This window comes from Dermacentor andersoni, chromosome 8 (assembly GCF_023375885.2).
Source record: "Dermacentor andersoni chromosome 8, qqDerAnde1_hic_scaffold, whole genome shotgun sequence".
Classification (NCBI taxonomy): Eukaryota; Metazoa; Arthropoda; class Arachnida; order Ixodida; family Ixodidae; genus Dermacentor; species Dermacentor andersoni.
Genome location: NC_092821.1, coordinates 53,563,254 through 53,589,929, shown reverse-complemented (window position 1 = coordinate 53,589,929; position 26,676 = coordinate 53,563,254). Strand labels below are relative to the sequence as shown.

At 44.6% G+C, this 26,676-nt stretch overlaps 1 protein-coding gene across 1 annotated transcript in view; it reads left to right on the top strand.

Annotated features, from left to right (window-relative positions):
- The window catches only part of LOC126526361 (guanylate cyclase 32E-like), a 180,494-nt gene that overhangs the window by 22,559 nt on the left and 131,259 nt on the right, over positions 1–26,676 (top strand). The window contains exons 3-5 of the mRNA XM_050174257.3: positions 3,439–3,558; positions 23,112–23,289; positions 24,915–25,067. Of these exons, the coding sequence (XP_050030214.2) occupies positions 3,439–3,558; positions 23,112–23,289; positions 24,915–25,067 (451 nt within the window). The remainder of the gene's footprint in view (positions 1–3,438; positions 3,559–23,111; positions 23,290–24,914; positions 25,068–26,676) is intronic.

The following is a 26,676-nucleotide window of genomic DNA, read 5'->3' as shown; positions in this document are numbered from 1 at the left end:
CAGCCACTTCTATAAGAAAATTTGCTCAATGTAGGCAATGCTATTCGCTTTGAAAGAAGCAGCAGTGACCTCCTATAAATGAGGAGCGCGTTTGATTGGGCTACGGGTTACTGCCCCATATTTGCGTGGGTGGTTACATAAGTTTGACGCCAGAGGATTGGAATAAAAACGGATTGGGATAGTTCTACCTTATGGAGCCCCTGCTTTCTGCTTTAAGCCCATATGCAAATTTATTATCTCAGTTTAGGACGACAGGCCATTTACGGAAGCGAAGATCTTGGGAGCCTGGCCTCACAGTTCATTAGCCCAGAAAGCAGTTCGAGCGCTTTTTCGCTACCTGAGGGCAACAGACTTGAGTGCCCGACTATAGACATCCTGCGCCTAAGTTCTCTCTCTCTCTCTCTTTCACTCCCCATTCCCCTCCCCACGTGTAGGGTAGCAAACTGGACTCAGTCTGGTTAACCTCCCTGCCTTTCCGTCTTCCCTTCTCTCTCTCTCTCTCTCTCAGTTTAGGATACGTTACAAGTCCGGCCAGCATAGGAGACAGTCTATGCATTCAGACAGCTAAAGAAACGGCTTCAAGCCCCAATAATGTAACGCGTCTGCAACCGTCTGAAAGATGACGGGAGACGTTCCTGCAACGAGACGACACCTCTAGATCACAAGAAAAAGCTAATAAAAGCACATATTATTGTGTATATTTCCGCTTTTTATGTGCGAGCCTATGAAAAACACGACGTAGCTAACCGCAAGCATAAAAGAAAGCGCGATTGAGGATTCTTATGCGCAGACGGGCCTGCCGTCGAATCTCCAAGCCTTCTGCTCAACCGCCATCTTGTTTTTGCAGCAAAGTAGCCGGCGTCGTTTTCCACTTCATTAGTATCTTCGCAAGGGTTTTCTCTATTGCTGCACTCGTCCGCATTAGAAGGAGGCTTAAAATTGTCCGCTTATTCGTCTAAGAACTTTGCTCTCTACGGCGAGTATCGGAACTCTGCCTTAGGCAAATCACTTCATTATTTCGCCAGTTTCACCATGATCACAACCCTTTAAAACAGTGTCCAGTGCGGTAATACCACGCTTTTCTCTCTCAACACAGCACACAAACCAGCACCCTTCATGTACCTGAGACGGGCTGTTGCGCGCAAGTAATTTGTAGCTTTTTATCATTATGTTATCAAGACACACAGTTTACCCGGCGTCCAGATGTGAAAGACAATACAAGCCCGAATCAGGTAGCATTAGTAAGCGTAACATCTTACTAACAGACTGCACCACAATTTTTATATCTCACTTTGTTTAGGAATAATAAATTATTCGGTATTTAGGATATTTTTAGGCTGTTCTTCTCAAATATTTTCATTCGATTCTATATGGAAAAATTTGTTATGCGAGCACAGTTGAAAAAATATCGGTGACCTTTTTAATTACCCACCTGCAACAAATTCCGAAATAATTTTTCCGCATTATTACACCAAAGCCGATGCTTCCTGAAGCCGTCGGTATTCCTCGAGCCTACACTTCCCGTCTTTGTGCATTGCATAAAAGATTCTACCATAGCTGTCCCACAGCAAGTGATAGAGTTCCTTTGAGTTTTATTTGTGCCTCTTGCATATTGGCATAATTTTGGCATAATTTCTCGCTAACCTCATATCTTAGGATTTCAAGCAACAGATCTCTGTTAGTTTCTTACCGCATCCGGATGCTTCTTCTATAGGAGCAGTACCGTCCTCACTCTCAAAACCTCACGCGTAACAGGTATTCTGAAAGGCCGTGCTTTTGCGGTTTAGTCTAGCAAACGCCGGTACCAGCAGGTAAAACTGAGAATCGGTTCCTTCGAAGAATCTTCTTTGAGCAATACCTCCAAGCGCTCGGTTACTCGTTCCCTTCCAGCTCCTATACACTCTTTCCCCGCGCGGTCGTTGGCCTTCGAATTTCACAATACGAACGTCTTCATCGCAAATGGTTTTGACGCGATTACTTCGTTCCCGCACTTGTGATGTTCCTCGTTACGCACGATTTCAATAGTGCATGGGTTTTTGTAGACGTCCTGTGGGGAAATACATACCCACAGAGGAAAGAAGCTGGAAAAAAACGTGCAGAGAAATTACTCAGGTGATTCGGGTTAGTACAGACACCATGACAATGTCGAGAGATTGGCGACGCCCGTCAAACCTAAACCTCCGCAGGGATGTCGCGAAAACTACCTGCAAGAATATTTATATGCCATACCCGGTCGCACCAGTGCGGTTCTAAAGCGCTTTCCTCTAACAACGGACTGCGGAATAAATTTCGCTTCTTCTTAAAATACGGTAGGCAGAATACGGTAGCGAGAATACTGGCACTTTCATGCACAACCTAACATTATTTATACTGTTTGGATTTAGTTTTATTGCGGATAACTGGAAAATTGTCAAACCGATATGCACTAGGACCATAATTCCACCTGTAGGCATTGATAAATATTGCACACATGCACTTCGATGGAATCCTTCTCCATCTTGGGAATTAAAGAATTCATTGAATGACTTCTTTATTTTCTTACGTCTCTTACATTTGAACGTGATCGAAGCTTCCTGGTTCGCAAAGAAAAACCAAGGTGGGCACTTGAGGGTACGCGTTGTATTTACGCTTTACGCGTTTACGAAAGGTAGGTTCTGACGTTACCACACGAAGGGGCTCTCCAAGCTAACCATTTCAGTTTCCGTTTCGATAGCCGTATTTCTGTTATCTAAAGTTGCTTTCACGTTTCGAAGCAAATTCACTCACTGTGCGTGTGCGACGGGAGGTTCTATGCAACATAAAAATCTGTTATCCCATAAAGGTTCAAGAAAGAACGCTGGTATTGCCCATGAAGTCTTTTTCTTGTGATATTCTACCTTTAAATACACTACGGCGTCTACATATTAACTTGAATGTTTCTCTTATACATTTGTGGTGTAATACTTGTCTGTAATGCGTATCCTGGAGCAGGCTAAACTGTCTGAGCGTGGCAAATTTCCGCGCTTTCAAATAAAGATAGAAATTAGAGATACACAGTTTCCGGAGCCTTAACTAAGGCACCGTAAGGAAGTGACCAGAGTTTCTTAAGATACGTGTCCTAGGGAAAACAGAGCTAATGATCATTGGTAAACATATTGTTTCAATTTTTTTGTAATTAATCTTTTTTTTTTCATTGTCGTTCGCACTATAGCATTACGCTGTTCAACATGCATGCGTGGTGCTAATGATCTTGCCAGCAGATTACGCGGGTGACTTACTCGATGCTTAAGTCCTTCGTAAATCAATTATTTTTTTTCAGCTAGGAAGCAAGAGTCAAGCAAGCCTAGCTTTGGAAGCGAACAGGCTTTGCGGAAGAAGGAAGCTTATTTTTTATTTTATTTTATAAAAATGCGCATGGATTAGCAGAGCATGCACCTTCTAATTAGGATGTTTTTGCAGCGCTGCTCCGATCTACGAGTGTCCGGCCGCTCATTCCGGACGTTCGCCCGGACCCTGCCACCGCTGTCCAAGGTCTCCAAATCGGTCATCTCACTGCTACGTTATTATCGCTGGGACCAGGTTAGTGTTGTGTCGGTTATAGTAAAGCGTGGCGTTGTAATGAGAACAGAACAGCGAGAAACTTACTCTAGTCAAGTTCTTTCAAAGCCCGGAGAGTTAGACATATTTATTGTAGTGCAAAGCAAACAAAATCAGGAGGACGGGCACGAAAAATGGTGTTACTTATTCACGCCCTTCCTCGTGAATGCATTTATTTTGCGCTACTTTCCGTTACAAATTAGCCATACTATTCATTTCTTAAATCAAACGAGATGTAGCGGAAATAAAGGATGCGAGCCAATATTTATCCTGATAAGCACGATAAGGTAAGTATTTGACAATGTAATTGGTTTATTTGCAGCGTGTTTGGCGCCCTATATATATATATATATATATATATATATATATATACATGGAGACTAAGCATTGACTGCCTCTCTCTCCTACCAACGTTTCAGCTTTAGAGTTCAAATTCATCCTTCGCGCAACCTCTGAAGGATGTGCCAATCTGTGCCTTCGCCTCACGATATAACCGACAAATTGAGTGAAAAGGTCAATCGCGCACCTGAGGCACAAGATTCACGACTCTAAAATAAGAGACTACTACCTTCGAAGACTCCTTCAAGCGGTTCCGGCGCGGGGATACGCGCATCAGCTAAGGGGGTCATTTTACTTCGGCATCAGTGAACTGCTGGAAACTTGGTTCGCGGCGGACGTCTGCCCGTTTCCTTACGCTCACGACGACCGTTATTTTTCATCGTCGGGCTTGCTCGTCATCCGCAGCTTCACTGTCACCTTAGGGAGAAGAGAAAATATCAGCCTTTGTCCCGAACAGCCATCGCTGGTATTCAAACCCACGTCGCTGCAGCAATGCGTATTCAGAGGTGTGGTGCGCTAACCACTCAGCTATCACGCAATGAGAGCGCTGGAAAACTGCTGTGCAAGGTTTTCTGTTTCGCGCGAACTGTGGCAGTGGTCGTGTCGGCGCATGTATTTATCAGAGGCAAGTACAGGATACACTGTACCGGTGAAAACAATACTGTGCGGGGGCGGAAATATGTGCATCGTGTAAAAATTTTGCTTGAAAACATGGCGGCTTCTCGGCTTGCAATTCTTCGTTGTCGTACTCGTCAAAACAGCGTCGGGGGCACAAAAGGGGCTTACGTGACAATGACGATGACGCGCCTCAAACATTCCACATACTCCAAATAGAGGACACGTCGAGATTCAGGCGGTTGGCGTAAAACAGCTCAGAAAGCGTCGATGGCGTCAGAACAGCGACGTAACGGCAAATTTTACCACAGAGTTTGTTAAATATTAGGCCACATTATTTCCAGTTGCCAAGCGCCCAACGTAGTAGACGGCGAAATGTACAGACAAAAAAAAACACACTTTCGCTCAAAATACGCTGAAATCTTCTAGGTGGCACTGCATCAGTTGGCTCGTGATATCAGTTGCAGAAAATGCGTGCGCCCCAGAGTTGAATACTCCAATTCATTGCACCTGCTTTTAAACCAGAAAGTTCCTCCTCACCTGTGGCTTAAGCAGAGATATGCACAAACAGTGACTTTCAAAATGCGTGAGCAAACATCACGAGTAAAGTCATCCTAAATACCACGCTGCCAACACGTCGGGCTGGTAGGTACTGTGAGGATTGAGAGGTCAATCCCACCGTTCGTAACCAGTTGTCAAGATTGGAGTTGGGCATGAATTAGATGGTAGCTGGCCCATGCCGTCGTCCAACTTATCCACGCTGAGGACGTTGTTGAAGGGAAGGACTGCTTCTCATCGAGAACGAGGAATATGGGTTTATTTACAGTATCTACATAAGGACGTTGCAGTTCATCAGTCTAGCATGACTGCGAGAGAAAGTACCCTGAGCAGCCGCACAACAGCGGTTTATAAACACTCGGTCCTCCCGTCGATCCCAAGGTGAGGGAAACGTTCAACCAGGCACTGTAGACGAGGGTTTACACACACACCTCTTTGCACGAGGTTCACGGTCCCCAACCGACGTCAGACGGTCTTCGCCGAACTCGGAGCTGACGTCAGGAACGGCACATCCGATTACCCGAGCTGACCCCCATAGCGCGGCCGCCGGTTGTCCATTGTCTTGCGTCTTGAACGGCGCGTAGGAAGAGGCCTCCGGAGACGTTCCCTCGGCAACTCCACCGCTCATAGCAGAACATATCGGTGGTGGCGGGTTCAGTAACAATAGTTGGTCCGCCGATCGCGTTTAGTCACAATGACGCCGAGGCTAGAGCGTAACGGTGTCTTTCCAAGAAAAGTTGACGCCGCTGTCGCAACTGGCTGGCAAAACTCGCACCTCAGCGGGCCGTTCTTAAAAGTACTTGCACGTTGTCCAGCTGAATGATGTAAAGGGCAAGCAGCACTACGTTACACAACTTCGCGAGACTTATTACACTGTCCAAAGGGTGGGCTCTCTGTTCAAATGAGCCTGCCCCCCAGTGCTACAGCCCGAAGTTGTGTTGATGAGTATGCACAGATATAGAACATGAAGTGGACACGTAGCAGTCACAATATTTAAATAGCAAGATACTGGGCCAACTTTTAAAAAGAAACATAGCATAAGCCCTTGGTGAAACAGCTGTTGAGTTTTTCCGTAAATGTATGCATTTCATCTAACTATATCGAACCTATATAGAGGTGAGGAGCCTAACATGGCTAAAATATGACCGAGCATTTGGAATCCCAGAAAATGCATCATGCGTGCCTAAAGAAGTTGCACACATCACAAACAAGATAAACTCGCAACCTACTTATCTAAATAACATTTTTATTTGTCTAATAGCATGGCAGGTAAATTGATTACTTAATTATTATAATGGTCAATTCATTTCTTTTAATTTTTACCCAATATCATTACATTATTCTACGGTCGTACCAAATTCCCCCACCCCAAGCAAGAATGTTGCGACCGCTTGGCCATTCTGCCTTAGCGAGTGCGGACAATTATTTGAAGACAAAGCAGGCAAGTGAAATTAGGATGAAGGTCATCACGATGGGAGAATGGCGCTGTCGCAGAGAATGAGTTCAGTGCCAAAAGAACTGCTGCCCTTCTGTTTCTGTGTGATAGTGACGGCTGCGGCGTACAAAATCGGCTTATGGTTTGTAAGTCGTTTGTTGTCAGTTTAGGAATAGCATGAAATAATAAATTTTGCGCTCTCATGAGCACTCTACAAAAAAAAAAAAAAACGTATCAACCTTGAGCGATTCATTCGATGCTACACTCACTCACTACGACAGCAGCACTTTCCCACTGTAATGACAAGCATATTTTTTGCCTACTTTTTCCCCAGATAATTCCATTCGCCCACTACGGGAAACTGGACAAGATATCAGAGGTTATTACGCTGTTGGTTGTAGTGAGGAGTATGGTTCCATAAATGTATTATTTACACAAGAATTTAACAAAGATATATTATTTGGACAATAGAGAAAGAAGTTTATTAAGTAAAAATCGTGTCATGAGGGCCTGAGGGTGAGTCCTCCGTCCAGAGCTCCAGTGGACAACGCCTCGCACCAGGCCTGGTCGGGGAAGCCCAATTGGATTTGCAGGTCAGTCCGGGCGAGAATGGCTGCCCAAGGCTCCCTAAAATAGTGTTGTGCTGATTGTTGTGAATTTTAATTTTAGGCATGTGATTGCGCTCCCGTGTTACATGGGGCAAAGATAGCCTCCCCCCATACCAGGGCCATTGATTGAACCTTGTTAGCCACATGGCATGTCATGTATTGCCCCAGATGTGGGTAGGTGTTTGTCTGGAGTTTCCTGCACAGCCCAACCTCCTCCACTGTAAATTGCCAGTTTGGTGCGGCGAGTTGTTGGAGTGAACGACGTTAATGTTCTAAGGCATCGCACGTTTTTATTTGCTTGTTATTTTCGATTGCGGCGTCTTTCCTGGCTCGGATTGAAGTCTCGCGAGCAAAAGCGTCTGCCCCTGTATTGTCAGTGAAACCAACATGCTCCGGATGCCATACAATGTGATGTTTTTGTCTTCGTCGATCGCCCAAGGCCTTGAGAGCAATCTTGTGGATTCTTCCATGGAGGAAGAATCGGCAGGCCCCCTGTGAGTCCCTGCGGAAGTCAGCGGGCCTGTCTTCTCCCACCCGCGTCTTTATCGCCAGGGCTACTGCAGCTCCCAGCTCGTTTAGGACCATCCTGCACGCCTGTAACATATTTAAGCGTTATCTTTGTGTGACTGTTATCATCGCCTTGGGTTCTTCAAAGATAGTTGTACACCCCGAGAGCATCGAGTCCCTCCGTGAATATCCCCAGCGGTAGACGAAGAGCGGCCTTATACGCCGTGTGTATTAGGCCTGTTCTGTCTCTTTACGGTTAAGTTCTTCATATGGGAGGCTGTAGGTAATTCTGCTTAATGCAAAAGCTTGAACTCGTCTTATTAAGTCTGATTCGCTTAGTCCTCTTCCGTTCCGTGTACCTCTTCCTATCATTATGTTGTTTTGCTTGACCAGTCTTTAGTGTTTTGAGGGGGTGGTGTGCTCTTGTATTGTGTTGTATCCTCAACGATAATATCCTCACTTTCTTGGCATTCTTTAAGTGTCGAATCTCCAAGCTTGAGTTCAGCTTCTTGAGAGTTGTTATAATATTTTGCGTGCACCGTAATCCATTCCGATTTTTCAGGTGCACATTTCATTCTGTTCTCGGAGGCGAAATTGTGGACTGTGTTTATTGCGTCTTGAAGTATTCGTTCTTTTTCTCCCATTGAGCCTTTTGTCGTCTAAAGGGTAAAGTCATTGGCAAAATTTCAAAATCCAGACTTCAACATTTTTCCATTATGGACGAAGTTATTCGTTTCCAAGTTTAATAGTAGGGCTGAGATGATACCCTGTTATTTGCCTGCGTTTGGTATGTTGAAAAAGTCGGATCGTGTTTGTGCTATGCCGATAGTGGCCGTTCTTTGCCCCAAGAAGAATTTGATACATTTATAGGTTGTTGTTGTTTTTTACCGCACCTGGTTTCCTCAAATTCTTGGAATTTCAGTTCGTCCGCGATGGTATTGAATGCGCTTTTAAGGTCGAGCGCAGCTAGCAGATGTTCGCTTCCTGTTCGAATGGGGCTGAGTACCTCTTCCTTCAGTATTAGCAAGACTTCTTGAGTCCACAAGTGAGGCCTAAACGAAATATGTAGTCTGGCAGCATATTTCCGTCTTCTATATAGTTCGTAAGTCTTTTGTGAATGACTTGTTCAAAAGGTTCTGTGAGCCAAGACGTGAGTGAGATCGGCCTGAGGTGTTGTACGTTATGATCCTTGCCAGGCTTTGCTACTAAAATAATTTCTGCCTTTATTCATTATACGGGAATTTTCCCGGTGGGCCATACCTCTCTGTTGAAGTATTGAGTTAGTTTCCTAATTTGTTCACAATTTATATTCCAGAGAATTATACTCGTTAAGCGATCCTTACCAGGTGCTATAATTTTCTTAGCTACCTGGGGTCCTGCAAAAAGCTCTGCTTCTGTTAAAGAAGCGTCCATAATTTCATTCGAAGGTCCGTCGTATGCTTTCGAATATAACTGATTAAGTGGTTCTCCTTTGAGGCATTCTTTTTAGCTTTGCTATTAGTCCGCCGTCTGTGCACGTGAGTTCTTCCGCTATGGTCTCAAGTGCTCGTGACGATTCCGATTTTGTTACTCCTCAGTCTAACATGCTTCTAAGTTTCCTCCACGTTTTCTTTCTCGAGAGGGTTCCCCTTGGGGAATCATTGAGCTGCGTCCAATTTTCTGCGTCTCGTTTCTGTGCATAATCATTTGCTTCTTGTGGAATTACCTCTATTCTTGCTGTGAATTTTCTGCTGAGAATTTGACGGTTCCAGTGTTTTATGAGGCCTGTGCGGCAATCCCGTAAGTGTAATAAATGTAGGTCTACCGCGGGGTGTTCCACCGTCACGTTGACGCTCTTGGTATTGGTCGAGTGTGCAGTTCGCACGTCTTCCAGTCCCTGGTTGATATCTTCTATCTGCTCACCTGCAAAGACATGCTTCCTACATTTTTCGCTATCCGTTATGTGAGCTGCCTGCGGATTTATAGTGAACAGATCGATACACTGATAGTATAATGGTCGCTGCCTAATGTTCCGTCTGGGTTCTTCCAGGACGCTGCTTCTACGTTTTTGGTAAACGTCAGATCGGGGTACGTGTCTGAACTCACGCAGTTCCCCACTCTGGTAGGCGTTAGTTAGAGCGCTTGGTATTGCATTTAGAATTTGTCCGTGACCTGCATCAGCCTGGTGGCCCTTGCAGTGTCTCTTACGTATCCCCAGATAACTGTACATTGCATGAGATTACACAAAGAAAAATGTAATTTAGATAAATGAGTGATGATGTTACTTTCCTTGCAGTGCACACAGCCTGTTGTCTATGACATAGCTGCCAATATTGTAGACTTCTAACGGCGTACGTGCACAGGTTTAAGCCTCTCAGACTCCATGTGATCAAGTGGGCTAGATTTATTTAGTCAAAATGTATAGCTGTGACTGTGAATCCTTTGAGCTTCTGGATAAACGAGGTGGCGCTAACGCTGCGACGTCGTTGTTGGCATCGACACCGTCGAGGCTTGCACTGCTGTGGTCTACCAGCAGCCTTATCATTGGCGCATACTCTATTGTGGGTATGAACCACGTTTGAGAGAGATCATCCGCATTGTCATGCAGGTCCCCATTATGCAACCGACGCCGTCCTCGCGGCCATGAGGACGAAGAATTACACGCCAACACAGCGCCGTTTTTTCAAGGGCAATTTCTATGCGACGTCCATGATGTCATCGTCCCCCACTGCAGCATTGCTCGTTCGGCCTCCAAGATACATGCAAAGGCGCCACCGATCTCAGAGTCTGTATGGCGCACAATACCCTGCAGTGATTGCTCGGTGCTCTTTTTACTCTATAGCCGAGCGGTTAGTGCACCCGACTCCCAAATCCACACTGCTCCAGTAACCCAGTGGTGGCTGTTGTGGATAGCTCTTTTTGTTTTTTCACGTTCGCCCGTTGGCGATGGTGAAGCTTGAGATGGCGAGGTTCCCTGGTGACGACAGCAATCGTCACGTGTCGCAGGTGACGACAATGGTCATCGTCTGCGTAGCGGAATTGACTGAAAAATGGCACGAACAGTACCAGCTCAATTTCGGGCCTTTAACTGCTGTGGCAGATCGATATGAGCAAAGAATATGTGGTGTTTAAGTAGTCTGGGAAACGAGGGCCACAACTGATATCGCTCGTAGGAGCGTTTGCTTTGGAAGCGTTTTTTGTTGTTCAGCAATTGAACTGAAGCGAGAAATAGTTTTGTGAGAATTCATATTATACTCCTGTGATAGCGGAAACGCACGCCTGGCAGAAATGATATTCCCATGGGCATTTCAGGTTTGCATATCGACGTTAAGCGAACATAGAGGAACGGTGCGCAGCATCATATACACTCCTGCGTGCTAGTCAACCTGTTTTATCTAGCTTTCTTGTTTTAACTGCCATCTTCATTAGAAAATAGAGTGTTTAAAACAATAACGTGCCCCCTTTGTCAAAAGTACAGAAGCCACGAAGCTTTTAACCTTGCCCATTGTCGTATCGTTTCCTGGTGCACCTAATAACTTGCTCCAACACCTCGGGGAATAAGAGCGAGAGTAGCTTCAACTTGCTCGTGAGATAACACACTCGCGCATTAAAATTCAGCGCCTCACCTCCACACGGCACTAATCAGCCAGCTCTGAGAGCTCCTATGGACCCAATGAAAGCCGGCATTATTTCAGCGAACTTTACCGTCCTTAATTTCCCAATTCGACTTTGTTGATTTACAGGTGGGAGCTGCTTATACGCAGCTGAGCCAAATCTCGACCGCAGAGCTTAATCTATCTCTAAATGGCCATTAGCATGTCGTTTTTGCAGCGACAGACTTCGCCAAACAACATTACAAAAAATATTAAAGGGCCAATTACAAAAAGCCCCTACTTTAGTTATACCCGGTAAGGTAATCTTTCAAAAGTCGCGAAAAGTGGTTCTTTGCCTGGAAAAGAATAATGACCAGCCGTGGTGATGATGTTGCTTTCGCGTTGCGCTGCTGAGCCTGGGGGCACGGGAGCAAATCCCGGCCGCGGCGGCCGCATTTCAATGGGGGCGAAATGTGAAAACGACCGTGTACACTGCATTGGGTGAGAGAGAGAGATAAATAGAAGACAGGCATTTGGTGGACGTTTAAAGAACCATAGGTGGTCGAAATTAATCCGCGGTCACATACTACAGGTGCTCAAAGTTATTCCGTGGCTCCCCGCTTTACCGTGTCTCATAATTATATCATAAATTTGGAGCTTAAAAAACACGGAATTTAAAATTGAAGAAAGATGCTTGCGGAACATTAAAATCTTGCATTTCACACTGAACGCCCGGCGCCGGTACGTCAGTGTAACGTCAAGGGCATGAAAAAAAGTATTTCCCGCATTTGGGCGGTTCCGATGCTCTAAAGTTCACAAAATTTGCGAACTTCTGTTTTGGCTCCTTTAACATACGAGATAATCCATCTTTGCTGATAAATAACTGACTAGGACCGGTAATAAAGAGGGTTAAGCGAGGGTCCCGATTTTTATTCATCATGAGAAGCCAAGAAACAAAGACACCAAGGAAAAGGTAGGAGAAATTACTTGTACTCACCAATTGAATTAAAGAAATGATAAAGGAATGGCAATGAAAGTGGATCACAAGACAACTTCCCGCAGATTGGGGACCATCCAATGTCGTCGCATTACGTGTGCCAGCATCGCACGCGTAATGCGAAGACGTGGGATCGTTCCCCACCTGCGGCAAGTGGTTTTGTGATCCACTTTCATTGCCATTACTTTATCATTTCTTTCATTTACTTATTGAATACAAGTAATTTCTCCTATGTTTTCCTTGGCGTCTTTGTTTGTTGGCTTCTCATGATACCACTATGACCGAGCACACGTGGTCAGAATTGGTGACGTCATGGCGAGCCGTTTCGGAAAGCTCAAGGCGGAGACTACGCCTGGATTTACTTGTTGCCTCTTTTCTGGTGTATCAGGCCTCTTTTCAACGGTGAGCTTATTTTTACGGTGACAGTAGTTTTGGGCTCACTCGCAAAACATTACAATGTCATTGCTTCAGAAGGGTTGAAATCTGGGCCAGTTGGTACATACTTGAACGAAAAAACCAGTCAAAAACACAAAGGACAAGAGGAGAGGTTCACACCACAACGACTGAACTATCAACTGAGGTTTATTAGAATCGGTGTAGTTCCAGCAAGGCCAGCAGAGCATGCGTAACTGCATCATCGCTAATCACATGGCATGAAAAGACAAGAAACGCTTCTATCGTGACCGACCTAGAAATGCAAATTCTTTTTCAAGTAAGCGCACCGAGGTTGTACTAACGCAGTCATCACCTAATAAACTGATGTAGTACGCTTCCAAGATTTCTCGCTCTTCTTTGCCCTTGCCCCTACCAAGAATCGTCACATTTCTGAACAAAGGGTAACAACCACACTCATTGCAATGGCGAGGCAAATTTGCACCGTAATCTGACCCCAGGGAGGAGATGGTGTTCACTCAGGCGGTCATAAATACATCGACTGGTTTGGCCTATGTAAAATGTTTCGCACGTGAGAGGGAACTTATGGACAACCCCTGCAGCACATGCCCCGAAACGGTTTCATGCTGCGTTGTGCAAACGTGGTTCCTTGCCCTGCCTCGAGAAATGCGCGAGCACAGACCCGAACGCTTACAAGGGGCAGAAAACACAACACTTACTCCCTGCCTGGCGGCAACCTTCTTGATGTTGTGGCTCACTTTATGCACATACGGCATAACTTCAAGTTTCCTACGTTCAGTTGCCCCACCATCTACCAGCTTCGTACGTTCCTTCTTTAGCCTCTGAAGCAGCGATTCAGCCACCGCTTTCAAAAGAGGCGGAGGGAACCCTGCGGCTTCTAAACGTTGGGATTGTGCGTCAAAGCTGCTTTTAATGGCGTGGTGACAGCTTCTTTCAACTGCATTGCGGAAACAATTGATTGCAATCCCTCTTTTTACAATCTTTGAATGTTCAGATCCAAATGGTAAAAGAGCTTTCTTGCCCCTAGGTGAAAACATCCAGCACAAATGCCCGTCATCAAAGAATGTTAGTTGCAGTTCTAGGAACCTGATGGAATGATTGCTAGGAAGTTCATGAGTGAAATTAAGAGTGCGTGAAGAAGCTTGAAAAGCAGTCAATACATCGTCTACTGCTGCGGGCAGAGTGTCATTTGGTAAAAACTCGAAAAGTACTAAAAAATCGTCCACATACCTAAAAACTTTGCATACACGCTTGTTTAGAAGGAAGCCTTGAAGTTTCCTGTCAAATTTTGCTAAAAATATCTGGGAAAGCACTGGGGCAACACTAGAGCCAATACATATTCCTTTTTTCTGAAGGAACAAGGAACCTTTGAATTCAACAACAGTGCATGACAGATAAAAGAATAGGAGCTCTAGAAAGGCATCCACCGACATACCACATGCATTCTGGAAGTTTACAGCACTGCAGTGATCAATAAGTTCACGCACAGCTACAAATAGTTCATCATGGGAAATCCTGTAGAAGAGGTCTTCAATGTCAACTGAAAAGGCCACGTTGGCACCAGGGATCCCACTATTAAGGACCTCTACCACCGCTGCCGAGCTAACCACGCTGAATGGATCCTGCATTGGGAGGGCCGTCAACTGTCGCTGAAGAAACTGACTCACTAACTTCTGCCATGAACCTGTCTCCGTGATGATGGCTCTCAGAGGGCAACCCACCTTGTGTGTTTTTGCTAAAAAGAACCTCGGTGCGCTTACTTGAAAAAGAATTTGAATTTCTAGGTCGGTCACGATAGAAGCGTTTCTTGTCTTTTCATGCTTTGTGATTAGCGATGATGCAGTTGCGCATGCTCTGCTGGCCTTGCTGGGACTACACCGATTCTAATAAACCTCAGTTGATAGTCCAGTCGTTGTGGTGTGGACCTCTCCTCTTGTCCTTTGTGTTTTTGACTGGTTTTTTCGTTCATTGCTTCAACCATTGAAGTTCGCTGCCATTTCGAAATCCCTTGGTAGAACTTTCCGAATAAGGAAAAACGATCGACATGCCCCAACGAGGACTTGAACTCTAAACCAGTACACTGCCAGTTGAAGATTGTACTTGTCCCACATTCTCCCGATGCTAATGTAGTGGAAGAGAGCAAAATTATACTCGTTGCATAAAAAAGTTGCCGATTAATCTATTGTCCCCATAAAAAATGTAATTGATTAAATGGTCTAGTTGCGCCCTACTGAAGTACATGAGCGTATAGTTATTAGTTATCAATTAGTGTTATGTTGCTTTGCTCCTAGCGTTCATTAACATTCCACCAGATAGTAAATAGAGCCACAGGCTTTGTTCTTCCCGTGCGTTCTCTTCTCTGTGGGTTCCTGATCTTCACTAACAACCTTCTTATCTTCTTAACTTTATCTTAACTTCCCTCGGTCATCTTCCCTCATTCCAGTAGAGTATTCATGCAATTTTCATACATTTGCTTGAAGTTTCGCGTTAACAGTCTTCATGCAAAACTTCACAATGACCAGTCAATTACCCGAAGTTTTTGTATGGTCAGTACGATAGATGGCCAGCTATCGCACAGCACTACAAGTAACCTGTGATTTTCTGAGGTTCCGAGGGGAATATAAGGAAGCTTTTTCACTTGGACTGAGCCTAATTCCTTGTACACCAGTGGTGCAGAAAGAGCAGTTTTTGGTAAATTTGTTACATAGAGTTTTAATTGCGCAGTCGTTTCTATGCCTACCCAACGAGGAAACCCGTCCGTCCGACCGACTGTCACTTCAGACGAATCGTTGCAAAGAAAATAATGTATAACCCCCCGCAAAAAAAAAACATTCGCGGTGGTGATTTTCAAACCTACGAGCCCACGCTCAGAAGCCGAATGTCTCGCTCACTTGGCTAAACGTCCACTTTTGTTTTCTTTATTGCACGGAATTGAGTAGCGCGCGTCATGCTAAAATTAGTTATAGTACACTTAGACACACATGAAAATAAATGCATGCATGCTACGCACTCCAATGAAAAACTGAAAAAATCGGGCATACGAACAGAAGCGACCAGATGCGAAATTGATTGAGGAACGAAATCAAAGGTAGCATCCCCACTACGCACTTGATCAGCCTCTTCTCAAAAGACAAACCTTGTCGAACGATGTGGCTCTGCATGTCAGTCGATAATTCGGCTTCTTCATGATGCATAGAGTCCTAATAACGCAAGCAAATAATATGGTATATTGCTGATTGTCTTTTTGAAATGAATGAACCGGATACCATAACATGTGAAACGAAGTTTTTTTTTCATAATTCTTTGTAAAATGTCTCAAAAATAAATTCCTCGGGACAAAGAATAAAGCAATGTTCTATTGCCTCGGATTGATTACAAAGTCTACAATTTCCATTCCACAGTACATATAATACTTTTTAAATGAATCCGTGTTTTAACTGGCAGGGTGGAAGTGTGCAGCTTAAAGAAAAATGTTTTCGCTGCTGGCGTAGTACACTTTCTACATACATAGTGGAAAAGTTCTCTACAAGTGCTATATTTAGCGACGTTCGATCAACTCTAAGCAAATGCTGCAGAGGAAATCTGCCTTTTAGAAATGAAATAGCGTGGGCATGCTCTTTCAGGAAGCCCCATAACGGCAGTTCTTGAGCAATGTTTGTCGCGACAAAAAAAGAAAAGGGGCGTGTGACGGAAGACGAGTTCAGTTAACTGCGAGAAGGAATGAATGAGAGACGTTTTTATGGCAAAATATACGCATGAACAATTGTCGCACGTACAAATTCAAAAGACAGATTCCACCCTTCTCAAATGGAAGAAAAAGGCTGTCCCTTCTCATGGCTTCCCATAATGAGCGCCATATAAGACGTGCAACTACTCTAGGGAATGCATGAAGACGGATACCAGAGCAGTACACGACATGGAGAACATAAAGACGCTGAGAAGCAAGAAATATATGGCGTACCTTAGCACTCTCAAAAATGAAGAAGTCATGTCTCTACTAGGTTTTCACCTTTGGATGGATAGTTGTTACAGCGGACGTCCAATGAGGTACACTATTACGGAAGTTATCGAGAGGCACACCAAGATATAACAGCGGAGACTGATTCCAATGAATAATCGAGAACACAGAGGTAGTTGGAGCCCACATGCCTAACCTGAAACCCCTGCTTTTATCAAAATTTACGCTTGCTCCTGCAGTTTCACAGAAACGCAGAGTAGTGTTTATTGCCTCGGTAATACGGTGCATGTAAGGCAAGTTCGCATTCAACTTTGTAGCGCACTGTTTATAACAACGTGCTATACCATTCTACAATACATCCCCTAACTGCAGATGTCCCAGTAGTAGGAACAAATATCGCGCTGAACCTTATCAACGGCTTTGGCGAGGTCAATCTGAAGAAGAGCTACTTGATCCATACTACCATCTATGCACTCAAGGACTGAACGTGCGATGTGAATATTTGTTTGTATAGAGCATCGTCGAATTGCGCAGGTCTTATGATTACCTACTAACTTAGCAATGACTGCCAGCAGCCTATTTGACAGTACTTTTGCAAATATTTTATAGCGGACGTTGCATAACGATATCGGCCTTTATCCGTTTACTATCGTTGTTACTTCATTATCAGTGTTCATTGTGATTACGGTTGTGTGTACCTAAAATAAAGACGGAGGTAGCTCCCCATGTTAATAGGCTTCCTTCAAAATCTGCTCACGAAAAGAACAAACAAATTCCTGTAGTTTTAAATAAAATTAAGCACTAAGGCCATCAGGGCTAAGCGTGTTGTTTCGCGGTTGTGTGTACCTAAAATAAAGACGGAGGTAGCTCACCGTGTTACTAGGCTTCCTTCAAAAGCTTCTCACGAAAAGAACACTGAAATTCCTGCAGTTTTACATAATATTAAGCACTAAGGCCATCAGAGCTAAGCGTGTTGTTTCGCTACAGAGTTTCGACGGCAAACTTAATTTCTTCTCGAGTTATTGGCCCGTCAACGCTGAATCGATGATCTTGTAAGTGTGGCATAAGCGAAATAAATTGATCCACTTTTTTGGTAAGCATTCTGAACCATAACTGCAGTGAAAACATTTTGACAGTGAGCTTGAAATAGGGCTAGTATTTGCTACGTTTATGCGCATATGAAGCCACAAGATTCAGTTTGTAATATTTGCTTCGAAAGCGCGTATGGCTTTTCACCACCGAGAGCCCTTTTTGTGGGCTCCTCACCTGTGAAACGATGTGTGCGTGAACGCACCACTGCTCCTTCGTACACTTCCGTCTCCTATTCCTTTATTTGTGCTCGAGCTGCATTTATCTCGTCGCTATACACAAGGCTTGTGTAAGTAGATCATGAAGGCGATGTTTTTCGGCTTCTTTTCTTTGAGACAGCTCACATGAAATACCACTCGCCTCATTACATACGTGCAAGCGTAACTTGCCAGCTATTCCAATCGTTGGTGTCTGTCTGAGGACGCGAGGCAAGTGAACGAGGAAGGCGCCGGAAAATGAGGAGAATCGCGCGCCGTGGAAAGTACGAAAGAGCGCGCTCAGCTCGCGGCAAAGTGCCGCCACCTAGATGCAGGTAACACCGAGCGAAGTGGGGATGGAGAAACGAGGCGAAGCGTCGCGGAGGAGGAAGGCAGGCGGATACGCGCTGGGTTGACCTCCTCTCCCAGTTGCTATAGGGGTTTTCTTTCCCAATCATCCGTAATGTGTTTGTCCTGTGGTAACATCGTCCTCGCGCACTGTACGCTATGTGTACGGGTGAAGGAGTGCGACGGTGAGCCGCCGATGGCGGCTCAATTTCGCGTGCGCAAGGAGAGCTAGCGCGCCGTATCCCGTCGTGGCACCAGAGAGAAGGGGAGGGGGGAGGGGGTGCTTCGGTCGTGCGTTGTCTCGCCGGCTTTATCTTGAACGCGATCTGCTTTGGTGGCAGAGTTTAGGTAGTCCGAGGCTCGTAGCTCTGCGTGCGCTGTGTTCTCCCCAATCAGTTTGCGCTGAAGGGATAGACAACACGGAGATCACTTCGCTCGCTGCTGCTGCCGCGATTCCTCACGCCAGCGTTTTGATAGCGAGTGTCCGCGGTCATCGAGTGTGACGTGTTCAGGTTTTCCTTTGCACTGGTACCATGCTGCTAATTTGGTTAGTAAGCGAATGTTTACAATGGGGCCTTCAGCTCCGGCGGCTGCTGTGAATCGTGCGGCCGGGCGAGCCGTCTTGAGTACGATCTGTAATGCGGACAGCGTAGGCGTCAAGCGGCCCCAGGACTTCTAGCGTCGCGTGCGCTATAGCACTCATACGCTTGCGCGTCACCCGCGTTCACGAAGTGAAAGGTAACGATACCTTTTTGCTCTCTCTTTGAACATTTCCCTTTAAGCAAACTGTGGATGCTGTCGACTTTGTCTTATCTCTAGTAATAATTCTTTCACTTTGTTTACAAAATTTTCCTTTCGCAAATGTTGTCTGTTAAGTTTCCACAATCCGCAGTTTGGAGAAAACTTCCGACACACTCGGAGACCCCATGAAACAGCGACTAATCAGTGGTATGTGAAAAATACAGGCTTCAAGGCGTAGTTACGAATGTGAGACCAGAGATTCGTCGAAACATAGGTACACACTATAAAGTCGAGCTTGAGAGATGCCTTGCAAGTGCGTAGACATCCCACAAGAACGTGACTAAGCGCCCTCGTCTATTAGACTCTGGTCATCCGTTAATTGTTGTAGAAAAGAGCACTCGCATCATAACGATTCGTTAGGTATGAGTGATATCTGGAATCACAAAGGCAGTTGACGTCTCCCAATACTACCATATCTCTGTCAGTCTCTAGAAGCAGAGTAAAAGAGAGGAAGAAGGCCTTCCTCTCACTAACATTTAAGGGAGAATAAGGGCAAATGAACGGCCAATTAGGGAACGAAAGAGGGGTCACAACACATAAAAAGGCCTTCCCCATCAACACGTAGCGTCAATGAAGAGTGGTTTAACTGCTTTCTAATTAACAAAACTAAACATTTACGCTCCCAGAAAGTGTACACCTGAACCATATCAATGTGTTTCACCGGTGGTACAAAACAATTATCAAAGGAGAACAGTGTCTATGAATGCTTTGTTGAAAGATTTGGTTATGGTGGAATAAAGCCACATCTAGGACCACATGTGGGGCCGACTTGGGGCATTGTAGATATCAGGAAAATTCCGATTTAGCAAAAATTTAATGCCAAACTCGGCACATCCCGGAGGCCTTTTGGTGGTCGCGGGATGCGCCTTATGTTGGGGCATTCCTTCAGCGACCAAAATGCTACCGATCTCTTTGAGCTCATGCGGATCAAGTCGAGCAACACTGGCAGATAAGCAGTCAGTGACTTGATAAGGGTGATAAGGAATAATCGGAGATTATGTGGGTTTGGTAACGGTTGATAATGGCTAGGCGCGGATGAATAAGTTGCTAAAGAGCGATAAGGGCTTACAACGGCCGGAGAAACTTTGATAAAGTTGATAAGGATCGATAAGGGTTAAGCGCCTGATCCGGTAACGTACGATAAGGTTGACAAGGATAGTAAGGGTTGGTAAGGATCGTATCAATTGAGGTAAAATTGGCACCGACCTATAAAGGTTGATGGGGCTTTGGTCGAGTCAGATAACATTGACAACAATCGGTATGTGTTCACAAGGATCTGATCTAGTCCTATAAGGTTTACAATGACCAATAAAGGTCCGTAAGGCTTTATACTGGTCGGATGAAGTTTCATGACATTGATAACGACACCGGGCTGCGTAGAAATTAGCAAGTGACAGAAGGCTTAAGCATACTTAGACAGCTCCCGGAGGAGTTCCTGCGGGAATTTTTTCTTCACGGCTGGTAGTAAGTGAGCGAGGTCGGCATAACGCACATGTCGCGCATGGAGTACCTGTGAGGGCAGTTCATTAATGTACATGAAAAAGGGCATATGTTTAAGAATTTAGCCCTGCGGAGCATCCAAATTTACAGATTTAACATCCAATTGTGCCTCACTAACCTAAACAAATTGTTTACGCTCTGTAACTTTCAGAAAGTACTATGAATTCCTATCATACCAGCATAATTAAACCTTAAGTATAACTTGAGGTAATGAAACAAATGATTTTGCCAACTCTAAGAAAATTTATACAACCAAAAATTCTACATCGGTGGGTTTCCCGATGAAGTTCACGACGATTTACATTTCTATGGTATCGTAGAAATGCTTTCCTAAAGTCACATCATTGAGGTGAAATAATGCTGTGTTTTAGCAGCAACGTTTCCACAACTTCAATAAAGACAGGGAGTTTCAAAAATCCTCGGACATTTTCTACTTTTTCTTTATCCTATGGTTTATATTTTGATAATACTATTATTATTTTCATTTGAGCTGGAAATATACTCGTCAGAAAAATTGTGCTAAGGACATGAGGAAGAACAGCTGAAATTAAATCCTTAACTATCTCAGGCATACAAGCACCAATATTCGCCATACCGCAAGCGGCGGCACGTAATCCAGATAATAAAGACTGGAAATTTCTTTGTTATTTGTAATTTGCCTTTGTTAAATTGCATTGCTTGTTTGGTCTCCCGACTGCGAATATTGTATCAGTAAGATTGAACTTGTGCAGAGAAAAGCTGCACGGTTCCTTTACAATCGTTATGGGAGGCTGTTCTCCGTCATATGCTCAGAATTTATAAATACACTCTGTGCTGGAAAGCTGCACGTGCGAGCGCATTTGTTCTTGCATAAATAGGTGAATTGAAGCATCCGTGCCCAAACATCATTTCACTTACCGTGCCACCTAGCCACGCAGCGCTCCCTTCAGTTCGAGCTACTTCACAATGTTCCATTTAGGTTAGCTTTGAATTGTTTTAAATTATCTTTATTTTTCTATTCGCAATAGAAACGTGGACTAGCTTAGACGGATCGCTGAATTAACTGCTATGTGATCAATTCGCGAAGGAAGTGACTAATGATGTTTTTCGATCACATTTATTGCTCTTTTTTTTTTCTTGCTCTGTTCTGTACTTCTGTATTCCCTCCTGCAATGTCCCTGCTAAGAGTCTGTAGTTTTTGTAAATAAATCAACAAAATAAATGATACATCAAGCTGTGGGCTCATGCTTGTGTTTCCTACATCCTAGGCGCATCGTCCTACGTTATGCTTTCTCGCTGCCCAGTCAGATTTGTGAGTACTGTTTTAGTATTGATTCAAATTTTTACCGAATGCTGCGCGCGTATTCGTCACCACAAAGGACCGCTCGAGAGAGAAAAAATAAACTTCATGTGGTACTTTAGTTCGCAGTGGTTCTTACTCTGCACGCCAACTCTAGCAAAAGAAGAAACGACTACCGAGCGCTGTCGTTACGTCCGATGGTAGTCACTCCTCCGACTGACGTGAGAAGGACCAACTGAATGCTTCGTAACTTTTAGTTGGTAAATAAGTTCTTGCTGCTCATTCTATTTTTTCGTGTTACGAGAAAGCTGTTTCAATTTTCGGTCTTGCTTATGGAGGAGATTTTATCAGCTTTCTATCGATGTTCCGTCTAGGTATATTTCAACATTTTTGTCCATTGGTCTGTATATGTTTTTCAATTCGTTGGTCATGTTGGCTCATCTGTCGCGAAAAACCTCCATTTCTATTCATGTCAAAGCTGACTTTTATTTCCCTCGATATCTATATTTGTGTCCAGTACACACTTCGTCAGCCTCCTCCCACACTCAGCGGTGTTCTTCTACACAATGACCAGCCAGTATTGTCGGACCAGCGAAACCATTAATTGTCGGCTTCATGCTTGCCGACGTACTCTGCATGAGAAAACTGCACGTGCTGTTTGTTTGCTAAAGGTAGTATGCAATTACTTCGCTTTTTTTAATACTCATTGAAGGAAGGAAAAAGTGGAAAAGGAAAGGCAGGGAGGTTAACCAGTTTAGCTTAACTGGTTTGCTACCCTACACATGGGAGCGGGATTGAATAGTACTCAAGTACTAAGGTAGGTCAAACAATGCGTATGCAGATTTTTTTTGCTATCCGAACGCTATGGATGAACACAAGTGCCAATCCTGCCACACACCTAACACCATGCTGTACATCATGGTACGGAAATGCGACCGAAACACCGACTTCTCTCCTGTACCCCACCCCACGCTAGAGCAGTAGGAGACTCATCGCAGTAGCCTGAGCACTGTTGACAAGCATTAAATGGTGAAGAGAGCAAGGCAGCGGTCAGGTCACGTGGCTTCCTAGACTCATGAGGCCATTCGCAAGGAACGCGACCAAAGAACTCGGACTGCTCTCAATAAAGTTCAACCATCATCTCCCGACTTTAATCTCGTATCAGCAACGATGCTGTTATCGGCAGATGCACACAAAGGAAAATCATTATCGCAACACTCATTTTAGTATTGCTTTTAGAAGGTCGTCGTTCGCCTGCTGAACGTTTGCGCGCTAGAATTTCGCTAAACACCGACTGTTGTCACGCTGGGGTGCGCAGGCGGTGTTGGTGGTCTCCGACCGCGGTGACAACAGGCTCATCGCGGACGTGCTGGGTGCACAGGCGCGAGAGCATAACGTGACCGTGCAGCACACGTACTACGTTCCCAACGACTACAGGGACGACGCGAATGGCACCATACGACGTATCATCCGGGATTCACACAGCGCCACAAGAGGTGAGCACAACTTACGCCTTCATCTCAAGAGTCACCTACTTGAGGAGACTCTACATACTTCAAAATCTGTGGCATTATGGAGAAATAGCATGGTTACAATAATCCTTGAAATAAATGGAAGCGTCAACGTTACAAAACCAATTCCAAGAAACGCAGGTTTCAGCTCACAGAAAATAAACTCCGGCAGGAATGTCAAAGTAATCGTCAGAGGCAGCGACTGCATATAGGCATGATGCTAGGAATTGCAACAGGAATGAATGTTCATCTTTTGGCGCCTGTAGTGCTTGCAGTTGGGTTAGATGAGTATTGTGAACACTATGGTGTACTAGAGTAGGGGTACACTATAGTCAACACATAACATAGACTGTCCTCAGCCGTTACGCGTAGTGTTTTCAAACGGCTTTACCACACTAAAAATAACGTACAGCGCGAAGGACAAGAACAGCGAGAGACGACATACACAGCGCTGATTTCCAACAATATTTTATTGCGTTGCCACATCGTGTGTATATATACAAGAGTGGGCATGCGCAGAAAATGAAAGGCAGTCACAAGGGGTGTTCTAACAGCAAGTCACTGCACTAAGAGCTACAGTGACTTGCTGTTAGAACACCCCTTGTGATTGCCTTGTGACTGTGATAATATTGTTGGAAGTCAGCGCTGTGTATGTCGTCTCTCGCTGTTCTTGTCCTTCGCGCTGTACGTTATTTCTGATCATGAATTACCGACTAGCCCAAGCAACCACCCTAGTTGGCTTTACCAGACCAGGCTGTATTCAGTGCAGCTTCGTTACGAAAAGTGAATGAGCATGGCGGGAACTGAAGCAGCAGAGAGTATGTGTGCGCGAACGTGCTTGGTGATGGGTTGCGACGAAAAAAGCTGATGTCGGTAGGCGCCGCAGAGGGGCAGCTATGGATATACTTGTCGGTAAGTTGGCATTATAGATTTATATGAGAAGTCATATATATTAAGAAGCATGCACTGTAGTTTTGTGTGTGAAGTCAAGAAAGTACGCATGCTTAGAACTAGTAGGCTATCTAAAGCGTGAGCTAAAATGTCAGAATGCGCCTAAAAACAAGAGACCGAAAGGGAATTCGATTAGCGCACTTGTTTATCACGAACGAGAAGTGCTCAAATGCATCCGTTTAACTTGAGTGACAGCGCATAATTTTTTTTTTTTAATGACGACGATTGGAGTGCCAAGCTTTGAACTTACGTGACGAAAACGGCGTCGGGGACAGTTGTGCGGGAGGTCAGAGGGGCAAGAATATGTACGTTGTCGATATCCCCAACGCTCACAGAAATGTACGTTTTGGTACATCACCATTTTTAGATGCAATTATCTGTATAAGGAACAAAGCCGCCGACCCACATAGAGCACCAGCAATTGCCAGATTCAATATGGCACCAGAAAAATGGCGCTCAGCTAAGGACATCGTAACAATGGTATTTAACGTTCATAGTTTCAGGCGCGAGAAACGAGCAACGTAACGGCTGATGCACATCAAGCGCTGTTGCACGTTGCCGTTATATATTGGTAATGGCGCGTAAATCTCGAAGGCTTCAACTGCATTGTGGGAAATGTGCAACGCGAATTGTCAGTCGCCAGGATTCGCTGCGCGCAGTGTACGTGCTCCTGGCGGAGACGGGCGTCCTCGTCGACTTCGTGCGCCTGATGCACCAGGCCGGACTGCTGGAGGGCGGGGAGTACGTCATCGTGTCCGTCGAGGAGGAGGACACCTACGACCGCCGGAATAAGTACCAGTACATGAAGAAAGGTGAGCGCGGAGCGTATCTTGGGACACCGGCTACTCTCTTAAGCATGCGTCCATAGGTGGGCACGTCAGTATTTTAGTGTCTGGAGCGCGCTCAACACACCGCATGGAGTGCTCATACCGTGACCTGCATTTCCCGCGGTCAGAAATGGTGAAAAATAAATAGGGGGATGTATTTCCTGCTTTTATTAGATGAAACTACCAGACGGAATGAAACAAGAACACACGATACGTTTCCTCCAACCTTGTAGCACTCTTTCTATTCAATCACGAAGCAGCGAGCTCGACAGTCAATCCTTGCTGTATTAGTTTTCATTCAAACGAGACAATCAGATCAGACCTCCTTGCGTAATACTGTACTTTTATTTATTTATTTATTTATTTATTTATTTATTTATTTATTTATTTATTTATTTAGTTATTTTGATCCCCGGGTCTGAAGGCACTACAGAGAGCCGTGGAGGCGATTGGTGACAGCTTCTTTGAATTCAGCGGTGTAAGAGATGGCAGCGATGAAGGCACGAACGTGGTTCCAGTCGTTTGCAGTTCTCTGTATGAAACAGCGAAAGTAGACTCTGGTGCGGCTCGGTGGGACAGTAACTTTATGTCACTGATCGGCGTGATGACGCGTACGCTTCACGATAGAACAGGGAGTCTCTAAGGATTGCGTGTATAAACTAACCCAATCCTTAGAGACCACCCTGTGGAAAAGACAAGGTCGTAGCATTTTGCGGCGAGAAGCTATTTCCAATAAGTGAAGGTTTTGTTTCACTCTTCATACGCAGTGTGCTTGCTCTCTTATACATGATCATTTTCGTATATACACATCACATAGCATCACTTCAACATTATGCAAGGTGTCTCTGTCATATTACCATTGTACATAACCATTGTGTACACTGTATGTATGCAACATCGTTTTATACATGTGACAATTCGTTTATCTGTAGCTGTGCTTTTCCGTAGGTCTATGTTGTTGTATGTTAGTGAGTGAGGACTCGGAAACTAGTATGAGAACTTGCCGTGTATACAATCCCTCGTTTCTTGTATATTTTATCGTCCTAGTGGAATTGTGCCATGATTGTGACTCAGTGTTCGTATCATCTCTTGTTTAAATAAACTTTTTTTCTAAACACATACACGGTACTGACAAGTGTATCTAAAAAAATGAAGGCAGTCGGCTCTGAGTAGACCGTATGGGTTACTGTTGCTTGACTTGGGTCCCCAATTCGGCATGCGTACTCGACTTTGACTTGACTACTGTTTTATAAAGTTGAAGCTTTGCAATAGCTGTGGCGCAAGAGAAACTGCGGCACGGAAAACCAAGCCAGCAATTGTCAGTCGTAGTAATATAGTTTACATGCGTATTCAAGGAGAGTTTGTGAGTAAAATGGACGTCAAGGTATTCATAATTGGTTGCGAGAGAAAGAAGATTGTTGCTAAGATTATATGTAACAGAACAGTGCGGCTATAACATCGAGTAACTATCACGCATTTACATTTGTAAACGTTAAACCGCATTAACCAGTTAGAGCACCATGATGAAATACCGTTAAGGCCAGGCTATAGAAAAAAAAAAGAACATTATCAGAAGGGCTAAGGACTACGCAAT